Below are 22,957 nucleotides of genomic sequence, written 5' to 3'. Positions count from 1 at the left end.
TATTCTCCAGGTAAGAGACATTTTACTGAGAACTATTGCATAAGGAAGACGTTTCATGAACAGTTGACTACTAATTTTCAGGACGAGAAAATTCACTGATATGCATGGGAGTAGGAAGAGCTTAGAGTAGACTAGAGGAAAATATTTAGGATTGGAAATTCACTGAGCAAATAAATCTGGCGCTGTAGTAAAAATTGTGACAATTTTCAAGGCATGAAAAATAGTTCTTTATTCTTACACAATAGTCCTTAATAGTTCAGGGATGAAATGAAACTTTACATATTTATGATGAAAATGAGACTTACATTACTAGCTTCTTATCTGTGACTCTAAAATGATGAATTTCTAATGACTGATGGTTGAGTGTCACACGAAAGCCAGGCCAGGTCGTCAACAAGCCAGGAAAATAAATTAGACCTCCGATATTTGTTCTATTTCTCAAGAGGTGCGTAATTCAGTAATTTCTCAATGAGATCCACGTGCCCCAGCAGCATTCTGCGACAGCAGTACCTCTTCAATCCCAATGCATCCAAAGCATCACTAGAACATTCATGAAGCTGAATTAATTCCTGGAAACAAACCTCCTCACACGATTCCCACCAGTTTCTAGGTTAGGAAACCTACCCCTCCGTGTACTCTGCCTGCAGAAGTCCCAAGTACGCCTCCCACTTGTTCCCAATGACCTTTCCACAGGTGAAGCAGCGAACGGGGATGATCATGATGTCAAAAAGTGTCTTGGCTTCGTTCTTTAGCCTCAAAATCAAGTTGTGTTCTTCGCAAAGGTCGTGGAGACGTGTACTCTTCAGCGACGATTCCAGAAATGCTTGGAACACAACGAGAACAACGCCGAGTTGGTGTCGCGAGGGTGCAGCACCTCTCAGGGCTTCCAAATCGGATGTGACGTATTCACCAGCTGGTGCACGACGCCAGTCGCCGAGCGCTGGAGTCAGACCTATCTTCGTTGGACGAGGGGTCTGGGGGGACCAAAAGGGATGCGACGATCGAATTGAGGGAGTGTGATGTACCTACACACCCCTTCACGACTCAGACAGAGATGAGGATACTCGAGGCAACGAAGGGAGAGAAACACCATAAACAACAGGATCGGATAGGTTTTTTCGTGGTGGTGGGGAAGGAGAAGGAGAGGAGCACACATTCGCCTTTGTCTCGTCACTACACCGTCGTAACAAAATACACTTCTCCAACGGTCAGGCTCAATTGTTTATCAGGAAAATTGTAATATCGTTTATCATTTGTTTACTCAACTTGTGTACGTCCTGTGTATGTGTTAAATGCGAGCGTAAGAGAGAGGGATTGAAAAATAAAGAAGAAAAAATAGCCGAGTATTTTCGCGCCTCAAATTGACGCGACGTCACTGACAGAACCAGTACAGGACAGCGTAAATTGCTGGTTATGTTGACCCGCGTACCTAAACTCCCGCATTTCTCACTGATGTTTTATTGTTTTTAGTAATTTTATGAGTGATATTGCTGGTGAGATCTGACGAATATAGCGAGGCATTGTTGAAGGGCTTTGTTGGAGCCCATCCGGAGGTATTCTTGGGTGAGTTCGAGGGCATTTGAGGGATTTACTGTCAAGGTTATCTTGTGGGCTTTTTTTTCCTGGTGTATTGTCAAAATCAGCTGCCATTGATGCTACTGGTGAAGGACGGATCAGTGGACGGTTAATTTTCGTCCTGAGGATGGCGGAAATTTTTTTTTTGGGAGCTCAGGTGTCTAGGGTATTGCGGGGTGAAAATTTCAAGGATATTTATTGAGGGAGAGGGGGGGGGACGCTTGTGTTTGTTGACTCTTTGTTACTGGTGTCGTGGGACTTGTTCTGAGAGGTAAGAACCGAATTGAAAGAGAAACTCAGAGGTAGACAAATATTTTGGTTTTGAAAAGTAATTTAATATTCTTTGGGTATTTTTATTGAATTAATTTGGAATTGAAGAACGGTCATTGGTTGAAGGGATTAATTAGTACGGTTCGTCTCAAATTTCAGTCAAGATGTCCTCCAAAAAATATAAGGTTTTATTTGTTGTAATTTAATGAACGCTTTACAGCTTTTATAATTCACGATTACAGGTCTAATTAATTATTTCATTTGCAGATTCCATGGTTATTCAGACCTGTTTTTCTACTTTAATTTTTGAGAATTTTTTCGTGACTTTTTGATCGCTAATTGGGAGTGAGGAGGTGTAAATGCACAGACAACGGGCAAAATGGATCCATCGATGTTCGTTGCTTATACCCCTCAGACAAATGTAGTTCCCTTGGAGTCTAAACTTGCTACTTATATGGTAATGAAACTAAAATGGTCAATAGTTATGAAGTTTTATTTTTTTAATAAAAAAATGGTGCCTTGAAATTTGTTATTGAAAACAGAATCGTCAGAGTCCCGCCACGACATTGAATGCGAGCACAGTAACGAAGCATCTGTCAAACTTATCCCTAGAGTCCAGTAAGAAAGCCGCAGCAAGTCCTGAATTTGTGCCAGGGCGAGGGCTGACTGGAAGCAATAGCAGCTCGCCAAACTTATTTGGTAATTCTTATCATTCCCAGGAGAATGTGGGAGGTACAACGTATTTTTATGTGGGTAATGCCACTGGGGATCAAGTTTCCAATGACGACGGCACTGAAGTTGTAAGTTGGCCACTAAAATTATTGCTAACTTAATTTTTAACTATTGTTTCTTACGTGAAACCTGTGACGCTGGTCACGTTCTAGTTATATATTTATATTTTACAGATTGGTCCAGGGCAGGTAGGTTACGTATATCCAGGTACACCGAGCCATTTGCAAACGGTGAAACCAACAAAAGTAACCCCATCAAACAGCTCATCAGCCCCGTCCACCCCGCCACCCCAGGTCAATCCAAGCTTCTTCGTCAGTGCTAATCTGCGTATGGACATACTACACAAAAATACCCTGACTCTTACGCAACCTGATCCCTCACAATTTCCTGATTTACCAACTGAAGTTGATAATTATCACGAACTATGCCCGCTGGAAGCTATACACAGACCAGCATCGACTGTCCTTGGGTACCAGACGTCAACGTACAAAGCAACAAGTCTAAAAAATGGAGTTCGTTACTGTTTACGCCGGGTTCATGGTATTCTTCATAATTTATCATTTTTTCCAACCCTTCCCCCCATTGGATGCCGCTATCGACGCGACCCTGTCCATTTATAAAGAATAATTTTCTTCAGAACTATGGGATATAGAAAAAAGTACCCGGAAAATTGATAACATTATCTTCTCATGAAATTTTCTTTCTCACAGACTTTCGCCTGGGTAACACGAAGTGCATGGTACTTGTTGACATGTGGAAGCGCATATCGCATACAAATTTGGTTCAATTGCTGGAGGTATTCACGACCAAAGCCTTCGGTGATCATTGTGAGTGCCCGGGCTATCGTAATATGTGTAGAAAAAGAAACCGAATCTTTTCTTTTGCATAAAAAACATTATTTACTCCTGAATATTTCAGCCATGGTATTCGTTTACGACTACCATCCTGGGGCTGAGACTCTTCTGAGTAAACATTTCTCAGCCTCAGAAGTCAATGGGTATGCGGATCCCTTCATGGCTGATCCCAGTGCACCACGTCCATACAGTCATACCAAGAATACAATACTCAGACAACAGCATAATAGTATGTTACCAGAGAGTGTTATTTGGAGTTATATTATCCAACTTACTGCTGCACTACGAGTTGTCCACGCTGGTGGTAAGTTTTCTTCACACTGTCCGGTTAAATAATTATTAATTGAGAGAGTGGAGATGTGGCTGCTTGGGTGAGACCTTGACTAGTCTGTTCGTCACTTGGAAAATTGTGACAAGTCACTTCTTCCTTATGTTTATGAACATCGCGTTGTGACTATCGAAGTGTTCTCCAGGTTTTTTTTTTGTGAAACGGTTCGTAATGACGAAAAAAAATTGTGTGGATTGAATTTCCAGACGATGTCATTATTTCTGTCGAGGCATGTGAATTTAATGATCCACGAACTCCAAGAAAATATAACGAAACCCGTAGTGAAATTGTTCAAGGGTCGGATATTTCTTTCATCTTTTATTTTCTTGTAATGAAAAATATCGATGAATACTTCCAGGTGTGGCTTATCGCTGCTTAGATCCAACCAAGGTCCTCTTAACATCACGGAGTCGTTTACGTCTCAGTTGTGCGGCTGTACCTGACGTTGTGACATTCGATGGAAATGCAGCCAATCCATTGTCACTCATCCTTCATTATCAACAAGAGGATTTAATTGCTCTGGGTAAATTAGTACTAGCACTGGCCTGTCGCAGTCTACTTGCCGTCCATCGTGACAACATCCAAGCGTCGTTAGAACTCGTCGCACGTACCTACTCAACTGATCTCCGTAATTTTATTCTGTACGTATCTTTCTCCGTGTTCATACTTTACTAATTTTTCTCATTAAAAACAATGGTCTCCATGTTTCATCGTGTGAAATTCTAAGCGTGATCTTGTGAGACGAAAACGAGGATGATTTTTTTATCCACCGGTTTAGGTACTTGCTCTCTGATCAAGCACGAAAAAGTGTGACAGACCTGATGCCAATGATTGGCGCACGTTTCTACACGCAACTCGATGCTGTGCAATTAAGATCTGATATTCTGGAGAATGAACTTTCCAAGGAGCTTGAAAATGGTAGACTCCTCAGGTTACTCGTTAAACTTGCAACAGTGAATGAGAGGCCTGAACATAATATGGACGTCACTTGGGCTGAAACCGGTGATCGGTACATGCTCAAATTGTTTAGGGATTACGTGTTTCATCAGGTCACTGCTGATGACAAGCCATGGCTGGATATGGCTCATGTTGTATCGTGTCTCAATAAGCTTGACTGTGGTTCACCCGATAAGGTCAGTATATTCTATTTATTCCCTTAATCCGCCTGTTCTATGAGGTGGGGGAAACCGAGGAGGGGAATTTAATATTTTTTTAACATCGAAAGCCCTTTCCAATTACAAATGAAGTTTCCTTTAATTGAGCAAGTCTCCGTCATATTAGTCTCTCTGTTTCGCCAGTTCAGACTGACATGAAGAGCGCTCTCTGTTTCCTCCTCTTCAATACGATATTTTTATTCTTTTTTGTCCAGATTTGTCTCATATCAAGGGACGAGCAAAGTGTATTAGTGGTGAGTTACGCGGAATTGAGACAATGTATGGAGAATTCCTTCGGTGAACTGGTGCAATCATCGAAGGAGGCCGCTTAAATGAAGTAAATTTAAAACGAAACAAATCATCACAAATCACCACAAGAAAATGAAAAACAAAGCGGGTTGAAATGTAATTCAACAATGTGATATGAACATTTAGCGGTACTATTTCATTAAAAGTTTATCAGTCTACGAGTTTTGAGGGTGCGAATTAACACGAATGAATTGAAATAATTCACGAAGGTTATTGAACCTTTGTCTCGTCGTGTCAAGTGATTTTTGCCAAGGAGTCTGAATATTTCTCATTATTAATTTTCTTTTTTCATTGTGTATGATAATAGTACCATGGCGCGTAAATATTATGATTAAACATCACGTTGAGTCATTCAATTTAAGGTAAACCTTTAATGTGAATTTAATTGTTGTACATGACGCGCTGATAAACGAAAGCAAACACAACATTCAGAAAAAAAAAAAGGGAAACACTTTTTGGAAACCTACACAGTCAGTGTTAGGATTAAGGTATGAGAACGATGATAACACAACTGAAAATTGAAATCAGCTCGTAAGACATTCATTTTGAAATAAATGTTTATTTTTGAAGGCAAATTGTCTTGACTCTTTATTTATTGTGATGATTAATTGTGGGTTTGGGAGTCGAAATTCAAGGCCCACCTAGATTCCCTCATTAGCCACAACATTCTCGTTCCCGGTGATTATTCATGAACGAAAGAAGTCGAAAAGATAGGGAGTAAATTTAGAAATCGTTCCTATCCCGCAATCACTCAAACATGATCTCATTTCCTTCGGCAATTGTGTGACGCACAAGCCAATCTGTGATTTGTGCGCTTCACCCACACTCAGCCGAAAAAAAAAACTGAGAAAAAGAACCAACTAAATATTCAACGGTACAAAAAAAAGAGGGGGAGCCAAAGCGGGGAAAGCAACTCAAGAGATGTCAGCGTAATGTCGTCGACAATCATCTCATTTAATTGTGTTAATGCCCAGCAATTTCCTTCCTGCCTCACTCCTCACCCCAGGGGTATTTGTACAGTCATCTTTAAGAATCTATCCTCACTAACCCAGTGATTGTTAGAGATTGAGGCCCCGGAAGAAACGTATTTTTCAAACTAAAAATCAAATTATCAGAGGATTCAGTCGTCGAGTGTAAGATAACTCGAGATAGAGCTGGAGCACGAACGGATGTGCCAATTCCCTAACGAATATTTTTGACAATTCTCAGTTTGGGAAAATGGTCGGATAACCAGAGACGTGAAATTCCTGGAGACAAATTCATCGAGATTGATTTTTCGCGTTAACAAATGTCAACATCAATTACTGTATTTTCTTATAGCTGAGTGGCTTCAACTTGCCAATAGCCCCGAAATCGATCGGATATCTTCTATTGATTTGGTTTCAACTAATTTATTACTCGAACATCAAATCCCATAATGACGTAGGCATCCCACCACGTCATTCTCCACATCCTCGCATTTGCCATTTTCAGTGCTTGGGATGTTGAACGACTAATGACGCACCATTATCCCTCGTGTACACAGTTGTTGGGGCAAGGAAATGGGAGTAACGTTTAATAGAACGTTTTATTAGCGTGAATCATCTCTCTCCGTAATTTGGAGTATTGCTGAATGTCGTGATATCTCGGAGATTACATCGCTAATTAGAGAAATGCATCAATTTCGAAGAGTTGAAGGGGATGAACCAGTTTATTATGAATTGGTACGTCATGTCCTGACCATCAGCCCTTAAAAATAGACTTAAAATACATAATGAGGGCTCCATGTTCGATGGGGTGGACAATTTCGTCGGCGGGGGGGGTCTGAAGGGGTAGTTGGGACCGACGATCGGTGCCGTTTGAACCCGGCGCGCTCCAGGAAAGCCTATTGTCGGGGCTATCCACACTACCAGCAGTGGCAGCACGTCCGGGCGCAGGGCATACCCCACCCAGCTGAGCCGAGAGGGGTTGAGCGCCTACCGGGCCCACATTTTCCACTCCGGCAGTGCCGCTTTGGCTGGCACTCCGGGTAGGTCATTATCGGTTTCCTTTGAAGTTTCTTAGTAGATCCCCAATGCTCTCCATTGACTCACCTGGTCTCTTAGTTCTGTCAGGAGGACAGTGCCGCCCAGATAGAGAGACCAGAGTCTCCCGGATGCTCCCCGGGTTAGGACCATTCCAACACGACTTACGATAAGCCGATTATCGTGTCCGTCTGGTTTAGCGCAATTACTCCGGATTTTTGTTTGAATTTATGCTTTGGTTTGATGAGGTTTTAGCGACCTGGGGCCATACAGGGGAGTGCATCTCCCTATCTTTTCGATTTTGGTCCATTTCTGGTTTCATGGGGTTAAAATGATTCGCTATTACTTTCCATGTTCTATGCGAATGCGTTTTTAAAATGATATTTGCATTTAATGAGTCCCCGTGATAATAAAATATTAACTGCAAAAATTTAGTCCGTTCGGCATTTTAACGAAATTATCAGACCGATATAAAGCAGAAAGCGCTGATAAAATATGAATAGAATCGTTTGACGAATCTCTCGTAAAAATTCATGTCATGACTTTTGATACGGGTTCTTAATTGAATGATAAAATTGAATATTGAAGTGATATCTAGTTGAAAAAGAACCACAGGAAAATATTCATTCAGGAAATACGTTAAAAATATCTCCTCATATCTCTCTTGATAGCAGAACTGCCAAAGACGAAAACACTCGGACAACAAACAAGAATCATGAAATTGGCGTCTTCTCCCCTCGATCCTCCACAAACTTATCGAAATCCCACGACGAAATCGTGGGGTACGGAAGAAGTGGAGGGCATCTTGACGTGCTTGATGCTCTCTGCAACAGAGCATCAACCAGCCTCCACATTGTAATCGGTGGAGATGAATTAAATTTAGTGTCAATACTTCCATTACCTGAATTACAGAAAAACCTGATCAGCCACAATCCTCCACGAGAGCCCACTCGATAATGAAACAATGGGCATTGTAGTTTTAGCGTTCCCTGGGGATCCAATCCACAATCCCCAGATGACAATTCATCAGCCACTGCAGGCGGTCAGATTTTGTAGCAATAAGTTTGATGATCCTATTGGTGAAAAAAACCCAGAATTAGTAGATTCCAATCCAGTGAGTGGTTCAACCACATGGAGGCGATAATCACATGAGTCAGGAATTACTGATGCTGCCCAGGGGGATGATGCACTACCTCCATGTGTGCAAGCGGCCAAATGAATTCATGAACACTGACGTTGCCTGCGGCTGAAAACATCGACTGGGCCTCGCTTTTTAATTGCAATCAACTTCAAGTTTCTGGGGGACTTACATGACCCTCGATGGTACAGAAATGATCCAAAATTATTTGATGACTTGCTGGATCCATAATGCTGGGCTCATGTAGGTGAAAAATTGAAAAGTTAAATCTGAACGATTAGAATGCTTCCAATCGGAAATAAAGGGAAGAGGGGAGGGAGAGAAGATGGAGAAATCTTTGCTTAATGACAGGCATGAGATATTCCTCACTGTATTCCAAATAGGGTGGGAGATGGGAGGCAAAGGGACGGTTGGACCATCAGATGGATGGTAGATGACGCGAAAGGGAGGTGAGGGAGGAGATACTGATGCACAGAAGCCGAGTACCAAGAGGAATGGGTACGCCGAGGGAGGGAGGGGGTGAGGACGAGAGAGGGACGAGTACGAAGGCCCTCTCTCGTGAGCGTTCGGTTCTCGAGGTATCCATGGAGGGCGGCAAAAGCTGTGCAAAGAAGCGAGACCATAAATATGGCTGAAGTGAGATAGACAGAAGTGATCCCGGCGAGTCCCGAGTTTCGAGTCAGTTAAGTGTAGTCTGTCCTGGTGGCGCAGTCGCTGTACGAGAGTTGCACCGGAGAATATAAAAAAAAGGGGAAAAACAAGTAGTAGGAGAGATAAAAAAAATATAGCAGAGAGAAAATATAGAAAACCTCTACCACCCGTCGCGGTATCAACTCGGTATCATCCAAACCAAAGAGATCGTGCATCGACGCTGCCCCTGGACCAGGGAAATAACCAGAGGAAAACTTGATAATTATTTCTGAAGCTGTGGTTGTGGGGATCATCGGGAAGTAAATAACTTGGTGAGTTTATTTTTTTCATTATTTCGGTACTGGGGTATATTCCATTTGCGTCGCGATCGTCTAGTTGAGGGGAGATTAGATTAGATTTCGGGTTTTTTTTTTCGTTGGTGATATGGGCTTCATGATATTGAGATAGGAAAATCACGATGGCCCTGGCTCCTCAGGGTCTCCATGTCCTACGTTTCCATTGATTTTCCAGTCTCGAGGGACTACGGAATATTCTTATATGCATTTTGCAGTGGTGTGGGACTGAATTTGTGGAATAAGAACGATATCGTGATTTTTCTAGTATCAGGAAGTCAGTCGGATGTCTGGGAATAATTTTTCACCGATTCACTGTCACCAGCTTCCTACGAACGTCTTCATGACATCTGTTTGTGGAGAAAAGCAGAAATAATGTAAACAGAGTTACAGAAATGCTTTTGTTAATTGAATAGCTATTGCATCCACTTGCTCGTTATGACTGAAAATAACAGGTTCATGTTCCTCCTCGTAAAAATGAAAAAAAAAATATCAATAACTATTTTTCCAATAATTTGTTCGCTTGTTTGTTGTCTTCATTTTCCGTTGCTCCACTTTGAGCCCTTTGCAATAAAAAAAATGCGAATATTCATTCTCCTCTGGAATATTAAAAATAACAGGGGCAACACCTAGTGCTTCTTCACACCGGACATTTCTATTTTGCATCTGCTATTTAAACTTCCAAATCGTGACTATATTTCCTCAATTTGGCTTAATAATCACATGAGAACCAGCGTATTCTTCCTCTCCCATAGCACCTAAATAACTCAATCATTTCAATTATCATCGCTTCCTCAAAAAAATTAAAAATAAAATAAATGAAAAATTGTCTGGCTCATCTTATCGTCTTTCTCTGGAAAACAAATCTCGCTTTATGGTAAAGAAAATAATAAAGCTCCCTCTTCAATGGATCTCTATATTTCTGTTTGTCTCTGGAAAGCTTGCAACTCAAAGCGTGTTGAGGCAGGAACAAATAAATTCAAAAAAGAATATTTGTTTCACCCTCCCTTCTCTCACCCCTTTGAAACTTTATTATTATTATTATTATTATTATTTTTCCACTCGACTGGTAAATTTTGAATTCGGGTCAGTGAACAATAGTAGACGGGGAGAAGAGAATATTACTTCAGTGAGGGAATAGATGACGAGGGGGTGAGGAGGTGAGCTGTTGGAGGGCACATTGGAGGGATGTGTTCAGGGGATAGTGCGGGTGCATGAAAAAGGGGTAGTAACCGAGGGGTTGGAAGGGGGTAGAAGGAATTGCGCAAAGCGAGACGACGCAATTTCACGAATTTCCCGTGTTGCCGCGCTCGCGCCACCGACTCGCACTTAATCGAATCAACGAACAATTTTTTTTTTGTTTTCTTTTTTTGTTATTTCTGTTTCGGAAATTTTACAAGCTATCTTTTGATTACCGCTGTCGTGGTGGCAGACAAGGGGAATTAAGTGGATGGGAAAAATGAGAGGAGCTGGAGGCTGGGGTAATTGGGGGGGTGAGCGGCGGGGTTGGGGGAAGGGATGATGTATCAATTATTGTCTAGGCGAATTTGTTGGGGGGAAGGGGGGATGAGGGATGGGTGGTCCAGGTGGTGATTATTTTTGGGAGTATTTGGGGGGATGGGGAGAATTTTAGTGAACAATTTGAGAGGTCTGAGCTCGACTTCGGTAATTGTTTTTCTGGATTTTGAAGGGTGAACTGAAGGGGGTGGCGTGGAGATGGGTTTATAACAGTGTCGAGATTTTTTGGAATTATCGAGGGGGGATGGAATGCGGAGAATTCGGGGGGAGATATTTTATGGATTTTTTAAGGGTCACGGAAAAAGTTCCCTGATGAATCCTCGTAAAACTCGTCTTTGAGAGATATTTTTAAAGATGTGTAGGGGAGGGGAGAGTCGGAGCGGATGTGCAGATCATCTCAGTAATATCTGAGGACAGGAGGGATTTAAGAGATAATTGATGATAAGACCCTTTCTGTAGTGAATCTCATGGGCTAAAAGAAATTATCGTAAACCTGCCAGTTTCGGATGTATCTCTTCCAGAAAGTTGATGATTCTCTTAAGCCAAACGAGTTTTGCTCTTCAGCTGAAAAGACCACGATCAATTCTCCATCAGTCGGCCGATTCCACTCTCCACTTCAAAAGGTCTCTAAAAATCTCCACGAAAAATGTAAAATATCGGAAATATTCGTCTCCTGCCCCTCAGGAACTAGCTGACGCACTTGGAGACCTCGAACTTCACTCCATCATCTGGAAGGAAATACTCCGGTTGTGATGAGTATCAGTCACTTTCCTGCTCAACATCGCCACGACCGTTATTTAACCCTACAAGGGAGAGAATGATAGTCCAACATTTACTCTTCACCTTTTATTTATTTTTTTCCTTCACCACTTGTACTTCGTCCAAACAATTCTGAAGTGGTAGAATGGGGACCAGAGTGGGTATTATTGCAGACTCGAACGATTACCCCACCTTATACGTATGGCACACACAACAATTCACGTCTAAATATATAACAAAATAGCCATCAGGCTGAAGAGAGGGCTTCCGACCCCTCGATTTACTCGCGTTTTCTTCCTCCCGTATTCTTCCACTAAGTTCACTGTGAGGCCTCATCGGGAAATAAAAATCAGACTCGACCTTGGCCATCGTTTTATTGAATATAAATAACGAGGAGTAGTTAATGAGTTGAACGGAGATTATTTTAAGTGTCAAAGTAATCGATTAGTTAAGGTAATTGCCTACTGCTTGACAAAAATCCTGTTGATGTTCAACAGCTTCAAATCATTGACATTAATAAATTTAAACAAAAATGGCGAACAGTATTTTTTATCCCATCAGTTCTTCTCTCTCCAGAGCTTCTGGAGAATTCCCAGGACCGGCTCTGGAAAAACTATTCGCAAAATAATACAAGTTTTTAACTCACCTCGTTCCACCGTTCTATAACTGAATTTAGTTGTGATGATAAAATCGCTTGTACCGAGGGACTTTGGAAGTCGTAAGAAGCGAGGCTTTCAGAGAAATAACGAGTAAATCGTGAATGATAAACGAGGCACGTGGAGAATTTTCAATTTTGTAGAGTGGACGTTGTAGTCTTCGGATTAATTTTGTTGTTGAACGTGAAAGCAGCGAATTTGTAAAAATAAAAATATCGTAAACTACTGGACTCGGTTAAAATTAGGGGAGGGGGTTATTCCTGTTTCCAGTTGCGAGGCTGAGATCAAGAATAGGAATGATGTTGCCATGACGATAATATTGAGAAAAAAAATATTAGGGTTCGTGTTGGAAAGTCCGAAGTCTTCGTTTTTGCAATTTGATCCACTGGGGAAACGCAACCACTGTCACTTCTCATTACAGAGTCAATTAACACAATATTTGTTACAGGTCCTCGTTGTTTTGACCGACAGTCTCGATGCTCTTCACTTGAAAATTCTCCCACAATAGAAAATCAATCATTAAAGTCGCTGATGCAGAATCCAATGATTGACATTTCTCATTCTCATGTACAAACTGTGAGACTCAATGAATCCCACTGATACAATGAATCCCATTGAATTGATTCATAGACGAATCAATTGAAAAATAGGTTGTGAAATAAATTTCAGTTCACATAACAATTTACCCTGATATAATCGACGTTGGCATATGACACTCACTGGTTCAAAGTTACACCGAGTGAAATAGCGAATCCATTATAACACTGAACGAGAGAGACGTAATATCAAGTGAGATCGTTAACCCCGTCATTGCGTTTGTCTGGGTGTTATATTACCAAACGTTATTTTCTGAATCGTTGTAAATGTGTGTGCATACAGCATAATAGTTGGTGGCCTTCTTGGACCCGTGCAATGCTGGCCGATTATGCTCCACCTCCAACTCCTCGAAACCGATGTTTTAAATAGAAAATTTCACCTGAACTTCCAGAATTCTTTTCTGCCATTTGTCCTCGTGCACTATCACTTTTTGAGAGTCACTTACTATCTCAACGACCAAAGATTTTATAGTTACACTGTGATCACCCCTCTACCACCTACCCAGGAACATTTATCGAAAATAATCCGAAGGAATAGAATTCTTGAGCTTATCTCGTTCTGTCACATTTATGCTCGACCAAAAACTCATTTTCCTTTTCTTGGTCCCCAAGATGCTCCCCCAGAATCTCGTCTCCGTGGAAAATCCACCCAGACACTGAAAATCTCCAAAATTTATCTCTCAAACAAAGGAAGAAACAAATAGAAGAGAAGCAGATGCGAAGAGAAATGATTTTTCCAAAGAAGGAGCCTCCCCCTGCCCCACGTATTTGGCCTTCTCCTTCCCTCAAGTTCTCCCTCTCATTTTCTCTTCTTCAATTCTAGTGGCCAATTCAGAGTACCCCTCGCAAGTATGCAAACACAAAAACCCATTCCCTCATTCTTTCCAATGAGACAAAGACCAAAAACCTCAAAGAGAGAAATTAAAAATGCAGTTAAAAAGGAACTGCAGGAGGATGAAAAAAAAAAATAACTACTAGACGAGGATTTTTTTTTTCAATTCTCATCCTCACATTTGAGTGTCTCCTACTCAAGTAATTAAACCAAATTTTCTCATGCGCACGTCCAATAGACGTGCTCCGAGTGGATTTTAAAATGTACTTTTGTGTGGTCTCTGCTCTTTATGAAAGATGATAAGAATATAATTGTTTTCAACGACAATGACTGCATCAAATCGGAACTGACAAAGTGAGGAGAAAGCATTAGAGGGAATAGAAAAGAACAGAGGGAAAATGGACTTTTATCATCACGTAGATTATCATTCAACTGATAATGCATTTCCGGGGTTAAAGTGAGTTCGTTCTCCACGTCCAGGCGTGTGAATAGATTATTTTTGCCTTTTTATCTGAGCATATCGCGAAGTTTCCTCCAGTGATCAGCAATCGCAATTCCGGACAATTCGAAATTACATTGAGAAATTTTATTGAATTTTTTTTCTTCGCAGAAACTTGTGTCACGTCCTGAAGGAAATTATATTTCAGAATTACCGAGCCATAATTTCACTGAAAATTTATCCTTGAGGTGAGGGGTAAAAATACGGTGAAGGGAGCTATGGAAATCTGGGCTGTTGGTGTTATATGTGAGTTTTGGAAGATCTTGAGAACAACCCCCATCCCCTAGACCAGCGTGGAGTGTCCTCCGATGGTCGCTGAGATAATCCGTGGGTGAATGTATATGCGGAACGAATGATTTAGGAAGGTCACCTTACGGTGTTCACCCTCAGGGAGTTGTCCTCACTCTCAGTGGTGGCACGAATTTTCCGTTTCCCGAGACTCACCCCTGGGGCTGGACGTTATTTCCAGAGTAATGCGAGTGGTAAAGTAAATCTTTGGGTAAAGCGTGTAAAGATAACTGTCGTATTCCGAAGAAATAACGATTTAATATTAAATAGGGAGCACTGGGAAAACGAAATAGTTGACTAGATTTTCTTCTAGAGAGAGATTCCTGAAAATAGGGGAGTTACAATTTTTTTTGCATTCAGTTCCGTCTTTATGGTGAACTCAAGATGTTGGCAGTGCTCGATGGGGGCATTGGAGGATGTATTGAATTCATTCATAGAGTTGTCTGGGCAAATCGTTTGCATCTCTCTGTGCCAACAGACATCTCTAACAATAGTTCTTCGCTACACAATAGTCCAGAACGATTATAGTTTGTCCTCTCGTCAGAATAGTTTTTCGTTTCTCGTCCTCTTGCTTCCATTTGTCGAGCGACCAATTTTCCGAGGATTATCTCGATATAATGGGTCAGTTCAAGAGCTGTTTGTGTGATACTGATGCTGATATGTGATTGATAAAGTGCTGATGCATTTGGGGTGGAAAATTAAAGAGAGAAATTTTTCTTTCGATATTTAATTCCTGCGTACAACAATCTCCAAGGACTTGGCTTTTTCTCGCAAGAAATTTTTCAGATAATTAACTTGAAACAGCTTCTTCATTTTAGAAGTAAAGAAAATTACGAAGGGAGGATTAGTTTAACAAAATTAGATTTTTAATTAAGGAAATTATATTTCTCGGGAGAAACACCAGGAAGTTATCGGGTAACTCTATGTCATGAAAACCTGGCAAAATTTCCGCTCTCAACCGGCACCGGAAGGACTTCGTTTGTCCATTAATTTTCAGGAAGACCGATGAAACTTTTTTCTCGATACCTGGCACGAGGGATGAAAAAAGGGAATAGATAACGCGAGTAAACCTCAGAGTTCTCGTGTTTTTCTCGTGTTTTTAAAGAAAAATATTGTGAATCTAATGCTAATAATTATTTTGACTATCGATTATCAATACATTGACCGCACCACTCAGCTCGGTAAATCCTACAAGGGTATAAACCAATGGCCCTTTTTACCTAGAAGAGACACTGAAGAAACTGAACAGGGAAAGGATAAAGTAAGTGCCCTAAAGGGGAGATTGAGATTGCGAAAAGAAATGAAACATTCACTACTTACTATACCATTACTGTTGTTGATCGGCGAACGAGATATTCGCATTTGCTGTGTCTAGTGGTTTCCACAGGCAAAATAAAAACATCATTGAATTACTGATTACGGATAACGTAGTTCTGGGAAGTTTGTGAGAAAAATTGTGATGAAAAAACTTGAATGGGGAGATCATAAAGAGCGATGCGTGAACAGCTTTCCTCTTTGACGAATTGAAACTCAGATAAAAAAAATTTAAAAAGATAAATAGACTAGTTTGAGACTGAATGCCTTTTTATCAATTACGAGATTCGTTTTACTCATTTCAGGAAGAAAATGAAGCTCTGGTGGAGTCTGATATTTGTTGTTGGAGTTGCCCTGTCCATGACAGCAATTATACGAGCTGAATCGGATCTCTGGGAAGAGGATGACAAGGAGGTACTCGTACGTACTATTCGGGGTACCAAAGCGCGCAGTGAGTATACAACGAATTTATAAATAAAACAGTATAAGACCAGGGAAAAAAATATTTTTTAAACCTTGGCTGGAGCTAAACAAAGTACTCATCCACTTTTATCTTTTATCTTTTGTTCTCCATTTTGAAATTAAACATTATTGAAGTGCATGACCCCAGAAAGTGAGCTTTTTACTCTACAAATTTGTCGTCGTCCTTCTCATCGCAGTGGAACAGAGGAAGTTGAGAAATAAGAGAGTTGAAAAATGACAATTGTTTGCAGCATCCGGAGACAGTAATGCTGCACTCTGCAGATATGTTAAGGGTCAATGGTCTGAGTGTGATCCGAAGACAAATATGAGATCGCGTACACTCAATTTGAAGAAAGGGGACAATAAAACCTGTGAACTGACCAAGACTATTCAGAAGAAATGCAAGAAAGGTAGACATTTCTTTCAATATAAATATTTTTGTTGTCAGTGTTATGGAGAGAGTTCGTCGGGGTTGTCGACGTCGATCTTCATTGTGAGGGCACTGACAATACAGCACGTTCATACAATTACTCAAGTCTGAAATAAGGGATAAGTTTTATAATTTATGGGAAATTGGGAATTTTTATTTCTGAGAGAGACTTGGGAATTTGAATGAACATTTATAATGTTTCAAAGAACATTTATAATGAGATTATAATCAATTAACGTTTTTTGATAACATGCGTGGCGGCAAGCACAGCATGCAGATATGAAAAAGGCACATTTAGCAATTGTGTGAACCAATTGGTGACACGAGTTGACACTCTGAAGCCAAATAGCGATTCATCGTGCGAGCCGACGCGTCGCATCACAAAGAGATGTAAACCGGAGACAAACACAAAAAAATCGGCGAAAGGTAATTAAAAGCAGATCCAATTAAATCTAGAATTACTCAAACCCTTCCCAGCTAAAATGTTAGGGGTAATTTGGCGATATAATTTGCAACATGGTCATCAAAAGAGTCATACGCGTATCAATTTCAGATGGATACAATATGATGTTAAATATAAAACTGTTTTTGTTTAACACAAAAAATTCTTTCAGGTGAGCGAGGAAACAAGAAGAGTGCAAAGCAGTAAAGCGTAAATCAACAATAAAATAAGCACCTCCTTGGCAATTGAACGTTCAATACAAACGGATCCTTGTCTCCTGGGTGCAAAAAAAAGAATGATAACTTGAACATTAAAAAAAATCAGTTAATTTTCCGACGATGAAGTAAAAAAAACTATTCAATAAAATATAATTCAGCGTCCGTGTGATTGTACAATAAATTCATATATTATTGTTTTAACTGGAGCAATAAAAGAAAATCAATGAGAACTTGTGAACTGAGTCACAAATTTCTTTGAAGGCTTCGACAAGTTTCTTTTTAAAAATGCTAAAGACGTTGCTTCCAGATTTTTCCCCTCGGCTAATCAATTTTTCGCAATTGTTGGTCGTTCGCAAGATGTTAAACACTTTACGATGATAATAAGATGTTTAAATTTAATCACTTCAAAGAGCAGAATAAAATGGTGAAGAATAAAATTGTCTAAATCTGTGTAAATCTCTTGAAATTAAACGAAAATGAAAAAAAAAATAATAATAACAGTATGTACTCGTAATCGTTCGTTGTTTGAAAAGTATTAGAAGAAACACTAGTAAGAACCAGGCGAATTACAACGATTTCAACCACGACGAGTCCATTTTTATCTATTAAATAAATAATCGTAATGAATAATGAATATGTGTGAGGGACTCGTCGACTGTTAAGTTACACTTGACTATGAATTTTCACTATTTATAAATTCCGTGAAGTATTTACAGCAATCGTGGGAAGACATCTCCCACGATGCATCAGGCATGAGCACGAAAATCAAACAAGAAAATTAAAAAGAGGAAATAATAATCAATATTTCATCAAAATCTTAAAATTGGATTCATCCAATTTTTGATTATAAAATAGTTGGACCTTAAAATCAAATATTTACACATTCTCCCAGTAAATTATTCCCCAAATTCAGAAAATTGTACGCTAGGATCCGTTGGACTTGAAGATACAAAAATACGAAAAATCAAAGGAATGATAAAACAAGATCAATGAAATCAAAAGACAAGATAATAGATCATTTTCTGGCGCGTACTCCGAGCCATTTACACCGCTCGGTATCATATACACCATATCATCGTAAGATAAATAATGATAAATAAAAAATATTTAGGGCTATCGGTTTAGAACATGAAGTAAAATAAGATAGAATTTATCTATTCAGTGGAGCCCTTATCCCTCTCCTCAATGATCGGTTGAAACCTTCTAAAGTTGGATACATATCGCTGATCCCATAGAGAGCCCAACAATCGATAAACCCAAAAAATCCACAAAAATATTGACTATTAATACAGAAATAAATTCTTGATGTTGAAAACTTGCATTGTAACATAGCAAAAATAGAGAACAAAAAAATACACTTACGCTAAATGGCTAGCTCTTCATTTTAATACACTTCGTTCTCGAATAAGTAGTGAAAAAGATATAAATAGAGGACCCATAGTAATTTTCTTGCAACTTTTTGATTAACCCAATTATTGGGGGGAAAAATAAATTGCCAGCAAAAATTTTAGAATTGTTAGATATGTATTTCCATTACATTCTATCTTTCCCGTACTCTCAATATTAATAATCGTCAGTAATTCAAATTTTCACGTGTAAACTTTTATAATCAACTGAAAGTGTCATGAAAAAGGTAATAATTGAAATTAAAGGCCGAAAAGTTGAGTTCTCTTTCAACTAATAACTAATAAGTAACTTTCATGAAGATAGAAATTTCCAAATTTTCGGTCTGACATTCTCATACGGTAATGGTGCTCTGCATTAAATTTTAAAAACCGAGGTAGTTAATTTGGTAGAGAGGGTGATACATTAATGGTGAAGTTCAATGCACAATCATTAACCGGAATTATCGGCAATTGGGGATTGCTGTGTGGAATGAAAGGGCAATGCACACTACTATGAGAATTGTAATACTTGAATATTGATTAGCTGTTTAATTTGGGAGTTTTTTAATTCTCTAAATGTCTGCGAGTATGAAAAACGACAAATCTAATTTATGTTATCATGGCAAAGGACTGAAGTTATGGTTCAAAAAATTCATCAGGCATTTATTATTATTATGAATTAACAACTGGAATAAGAAAAGTGTAATCAAGAGAAATACACATGTAACGAAATAAACAAAAATGCAATGTCAATAAAATTAAAATTAATATAAACCTGTCTTTAATCACTATACAATGGTCAACAGTTCGGAATAATCAAATAAAAGTCAAGGGAAAAGCCGGAATCATCCTCAGAAATTGACCAGCACAGCACGAACTTTTCTCAGGGCAAATTCATTATCAATTTATTATATTTTTATTCTTGTGGTACATTATAACATGCGTAGATCAATTTAGTCATCGTCGCTGTCAGGCACAAAAGCAACGTAATCATTTCCCTCAACATAAAAATCACCCGTGAAGAGCCTTTCTGCACCTGACTTATCAGTTGACCACATATTAGTCAATATTCTTATGGTTTTTCCTCGGACATCAACGTTCCATATTAATTCCTCATCTTGCAAAGGGAAATGAATACCACTTGTATCTTTTGTCGTGCCCTAAAAGTGGAAGAAATCAGGAGAAATTGCAATCTACAAAATCATAAACTCAGTGTGACCAGAAGATCACATCGCAATATCGAATTTCCAAAGTGAAAAATACTAATCGTTACAAATAACTCTCACCTTTGAAATTGGACAACCGTCAGGAATACCCATAAGTTCTCGGACTATAGCTATGATGCTGGCATCCTGGGTATCTTCCGTGGTATCACAAAGGAACACTGAATCATGGAACATGCTTTCCCAGCTATCCCATAGGAATCCCTTATCGAAATATTGAACAGTGTAGTCGAGCTGGAAGAAGAAAACGAAATAATCCTAGAATGACCAAAGGAACACATCCGAACTTTGCATGAAGAATTTTGTAAAATAATACATACCCTTATGGGACTATCTTCCGGTATATCTTTCTGATATTTGATCCAGTCATACCACGTATACGAATCTGCCAGTCTTAACTTACTTCTCTTACTCGACCAATAGCTATTGTCTGGCAGGTAAAGGTCGTCTGCACCAATGCTATTTCGATACTGTCTCCATACAGGTTTCTAAAATGCATCGAGAATTAAACCCGATGACACTACTTATTGTTAAGATATTGCAACAAACTTGTAATTTTTTCAATTAGATAACACCTAGAGATAACATAAGATATGAAGTTTACTTTCCACGTCTTTTCTAATATAGAAAATGCAAATGTACCTTCAGGAATATGAAAATTTTATCGATTAGAAAACTAAACTTTGATATTTGTACCTGATTAGGGTCGTAAGCCACTGAAAGCTTAGTTGCAAATGCTACAAAGCACAACAATGGAACGAACTTCATGATCGTCACTAACGTCGAGCTATGAAGAATTTTCATTTTCCGTTGCTTCTTATATCTTACGAATATGCACTTCGGTAATTAAAGTACACATTAGTCATTGGTTTATCAATTCTTTCATGTACTTTTTTCCACGTTTTTCTATCGTCGTTATTTGCAGATGGAAAATTGTTAACAATTGCGACATGGAATGGGCATTTTTTCAAGATAAACATTTCGCTAGGCCAATCCATTAGTTTATTTTTCATCGTCAATATTTTTGAGAAAATGGGAGTTTAAAGGTAGAAACGGGTTGTCCTTGCAATACCTGTTAACCGGAAAACATAACACAGAAAAAATTTCAAACTAAATAATTGTCCTGTCTGTGTGGAAGTAAATATTTAATTGTTTTCTAAGTAGAAAGCAATAATAAAAAATAATGCATTTGGGAAAAATCACAATTTATCCTACAATGAAATTCAATAAATGGGAATAGGACTCCGTATAATTCACAGAATCAGAGGAAAAAGGGTTTCAACATGAAATAGACTCTCGTCATGTCATAGACTGGTCATCTACCTGGCTTGAGATCCTCCGTGACATTCGAGGAGCTCTCACGAATTCTAGACGACTCTTAGACCGCGGGTTAACCGGTCGCAGGACGACGATAGAAATGTCCGAGCCCTTCTGCTTTACAATCCTCGGGGGGTAAATCGAGAAGGCGCCCGTAGTCATTCGTGGAGGGAATAGAAAAAAAGCAACCCCCAATCATTCATTGGCCAACTAAAATTAATTGCCCCTCTTCTAATTGATATTAGACGAGGGAGCCAAGGGTGTTCAGTTGATTAAGTTCTCTATCGATTAACAGCCATTAATCCCGTTACCATTAATAAGTAATACTAGTCATAAGTAATAAATTATCCGGGAAATAAAAATACTTCATCATGTAATTTAGTGGAATTTCCCATTATGGTCCACTTTGTATATTATCACCTTTTGCGAGACATACATGAATCTCTTCAACCATTTTTCCTGGAGAAAAATCATGTTGTTAACAGAGGACAGAAGAGATCGTAGGATGTACATGATTCGATATGAGCGTTACTCATCAGATTCGTCTATTGGCGCAAATCCATTGGGCTTTTCTTGAATGTAAAAATCTGCTGTAAAAACTCTTTGTGGGGGTTTGTTATCATCAGTCCACAAGTTGGTCAATATTCTGATCTCCTTCCCTCGGGTGTCAACATTCCAGATAATTTCCTCGTCCTCCAGAGGGAAGTGAATGTCTTCAGTATTTTTCTTACCCTGCCATAGATTGAAAATAAAGAATTATCCAATAAGTGCGGACGAAAAAAAATCTAGACGTTTTCTGCAGGATTTTTTCAATTTTCATATTTCAAGTGAATGGAGGGATTTTCCACCGGAGAGATATCAATGCTTACTTTTTTTACTGGACATCCATCGGGTATACCAAGAAGCATTCGTACGAGACTAATAATACTGGCATCTTGTGTGTCCTCAGATGTATCACAAAGTAGCACAGAATCATCAAATAGTTTTATCCAGTTTTTACCTGTAAAAGAGTCCTCTCCATACTGCACTGTATAGTCCAGCTATATGAAAAAAAAACACTGAGTTACTCAATAAATTGTTGTGTTGTTTAACTGTTACAGTGACTCGGAAAAATATTGTGAAAATTTAGGAAATTTATCACAATATTATTTCAAGTTTCATAACGTTACATACTCTCATTTTATTGGTTTCCTTTATATTCTTGAAAAACTTGATCCAGTCATATCCCGTGTAGCTTTCAGCTAATCGAAGGTTAGATCTCTTACCAGACAATATCGTATTGTCCGGAATCTTAAAATCGTCTATGCCAATCGTATTTTTAAACTGTCTCAAGATCGGTTTCTGAAAAATATTATTCAATATTAACAAAGCTCTCCAGTCATTCACAGTATTGAAAACGATATTAATACAGAAGAGACCCAACGAAGTCACGTCCATTCCTAGTGATAGATGAATAATTCGTTGCAATGTACCTGATCTGGATCATATGCTGCTGAGAGTCCAATCGGAACCAAAAAAAGATAGCAGTAAATAATAAACTCCATGATTCTGATACCAGAGTAAACTGAATAATGGAAAAGTTTATTCACCAACGTGAGTTAATATTATCGCAAGCCAGGAACAAACACATCGTTTAAAACTTTGCTATCGCTTTTAAAATTTTCAAGTCATT

The 22,957-nt window shown here is 39.1% G+C and overlaps 5 protein-coding genes and 1 long non-coding RNA gene across 12 annotated transcripts; 2 read left to right on the top strand and 4 right to left on the bottom strand.

The window, feature by feature from the left end:
- Window positions 1-203: 203 nt before the first annotated feature.
- On the bottom strand, window positions 204-926 carry LOC135166213 (DNA-directed RNA polymerases I, II, and III subunit RPABC5). The gene is made up of 2 exons (XM_064128292.1): window positions 625-926; window positions 204-540 (listed from the first exon to the last, which is right to left on the bottom strand). The coding sequence occupies exons 1-2, from the start codon at window positions 717-719 to the stop codon at window positions 432-434; spliced, it is 204 nt and encodes a 67-aa protein (XP_063984362.1). The 5' UTR covers window positions 720-926; the 3' UTR covers window positions 204-431.
- LOC135166133 (PAN2-PAN3 deadenylation complex subunit PAN3) lies at window positions 905-5,797 on the top strand. Of its 5 annotated transcripts, XM_064128155.1 has the most exons (10): window positions 905-1,207; window positions 1,471-1,563; window positions 2,113-2,302; window positions 2,388-2,645; window positions 2,751-3,117; window positions 3,288-3,404; window positions 3,496-3,735; window positions 4,118-4,400; window positions 4,538-4,892; window positions 5,129-5,797. In XM_064128155.1, exons 3-10 carry the CDS (start codon window positions 2,225-2,227, stop codon window positions 5,243-5,245), a joined length of 1,815 nt encoding a protein of 604 aa, XP_063984225.1. In that variant the 5' UTR covers window positions 905-1,207; window positions 1,471-1,563; window positions 2,113-2,224; the 3' UTR covers window positions 5,246-5,797. The 5 variants fall into 5 exon arrangements, with proteins under 5 accessions (XP_063984225.1, XP_063984226.1, XP_063984224.1 ...); XM_064128156.1 differs by lacking the exon at window positions 1,471-1,563; XM_064128154.1 differs by having other exon boundaries at window positions 905-1,563.
- LOC135166217 (uncharacterized) lies at window positions 5,105-8,886 on the bottom strand. Its single transcript, XR_010299637.1, has 3 exons — window positions 8,374-8,886; window positions 8,127-8,298; window positions 5,105-8,049 (listed from the first exon to the last, which is right to left on the bottom strand). It is a non-coding gene; the product is annotated as an uncharacterized LOC135166217 (long non-coding RNA).
- A 181-nt stretch (window positions 8,887-9,067) lies between these two features.
- On the top strand, window positions 9,068-19,519 carry LOC135166198 (uncharacterized). Of its 3 annotated transcripts, none has more exons than XM_064128270.1 (5): window positions 9,068-9,325; window positions 16,114-16,259; window positions 16,522-16,681; window positions 16,954-17,126; window positions 17,315-19,519. In XM_064128270.1, the coding sequence occupies exons 2-5, from the start codon at window positions 16,121-16,123 to the stop codon at window positions 17,347-17,349; spliced, it is 507 nt and encodes a 168-aa protein (XP_063984340.1). In that variant the 5' UTR covers window positions 9,068-9,325; window positions 16,114-16,120; the 3' UTR covers window positions 17,350-19,519. The 3 variants fall into 3 exon arrangements, with proteins under 3 accessions (XP_063984340.1, XP_063984339.1, XP_063984341.1); XM_064128269.1 differs by lacking the exon at window positions 9,068-9,325 and adding an exon at window positions 14,309-14,452; XM_064128271.1 differs by lacking the exon at window positions 9,068-9,325 and adding an exon at window positions 14,433-14,452 and having other exon boundaries at window positions 16,522-16,680; window positions 16,971-17,126.
- Window positions 19,504-20,824, bottom strand: LOC135166192 (uncharacterized). Its single transcript, XM_064128261.1, has 4 exons — window positions 20,665-20,824; window positions 20,289-20,456; window positions 20,032-20,202; window positions 19,504-19,905 (listed from the first exon to the last, which is right to left on the bottom strand). The coding sequence occupies exons 1-4, from the start codon at window positions 20,770-20,772 to the stop codon at window positions 19,699-19,701; spliced, it is 654 nt and encodes a 217-aa protein (XP_063984331.1). The 5' UTR covers window positions 20,773-20,824; the 3' UTR covers window positions 19,504-19,698.
- An 833-nt stretch (window positions 20,825-21,657) lies between these two features.
- On the bottom strand, window positions 21,658-22,898 carry LOC135166193 (uncharacterized). Its single transcript, XM_064128262.1, has 4 exons — window positions 22,758-22,898; window positions 22,459-22,626; window positions 22,155-22,325; window positions 21,658-22,017 (listed from the first exon to the last, which is right to left on the bottom strand). The coding sequence occupies exons 1-4, from the start codon at window positions 22,827-22,829 to the stop codon at window positions 21,814-21,816; spliced, it is 615 nt and encodes a 204-aa protein (XP_063984332.1). The 5' UTR covers window positions 22,830-22,898; the 3' UTR covers window positions 21,658-21,813.
- Window positions 22,899-22,957: the final 59 nt, after the last annotated feature.

The sequence above is a fragment of the Diachasmimorpha longicaudata genome, chromosome 9, assembly GCF_034640455.1.
Source record: "Diachasmimorpha longicaudata isolate KC_UGA_2023 chromosome 9, iyDiaLong2, whole genome shotgun sequence".
Lineage (NCBI taxonomy): Eukaryota > Metazoa > Arthropoda > Insecta > Hymenoptera > Braconidae > Diachasmimorpha > Diachasmimorpha longicaudata.
This window is presented reverse-complemented; position numbering and strand designations above follow the sequence as displayed.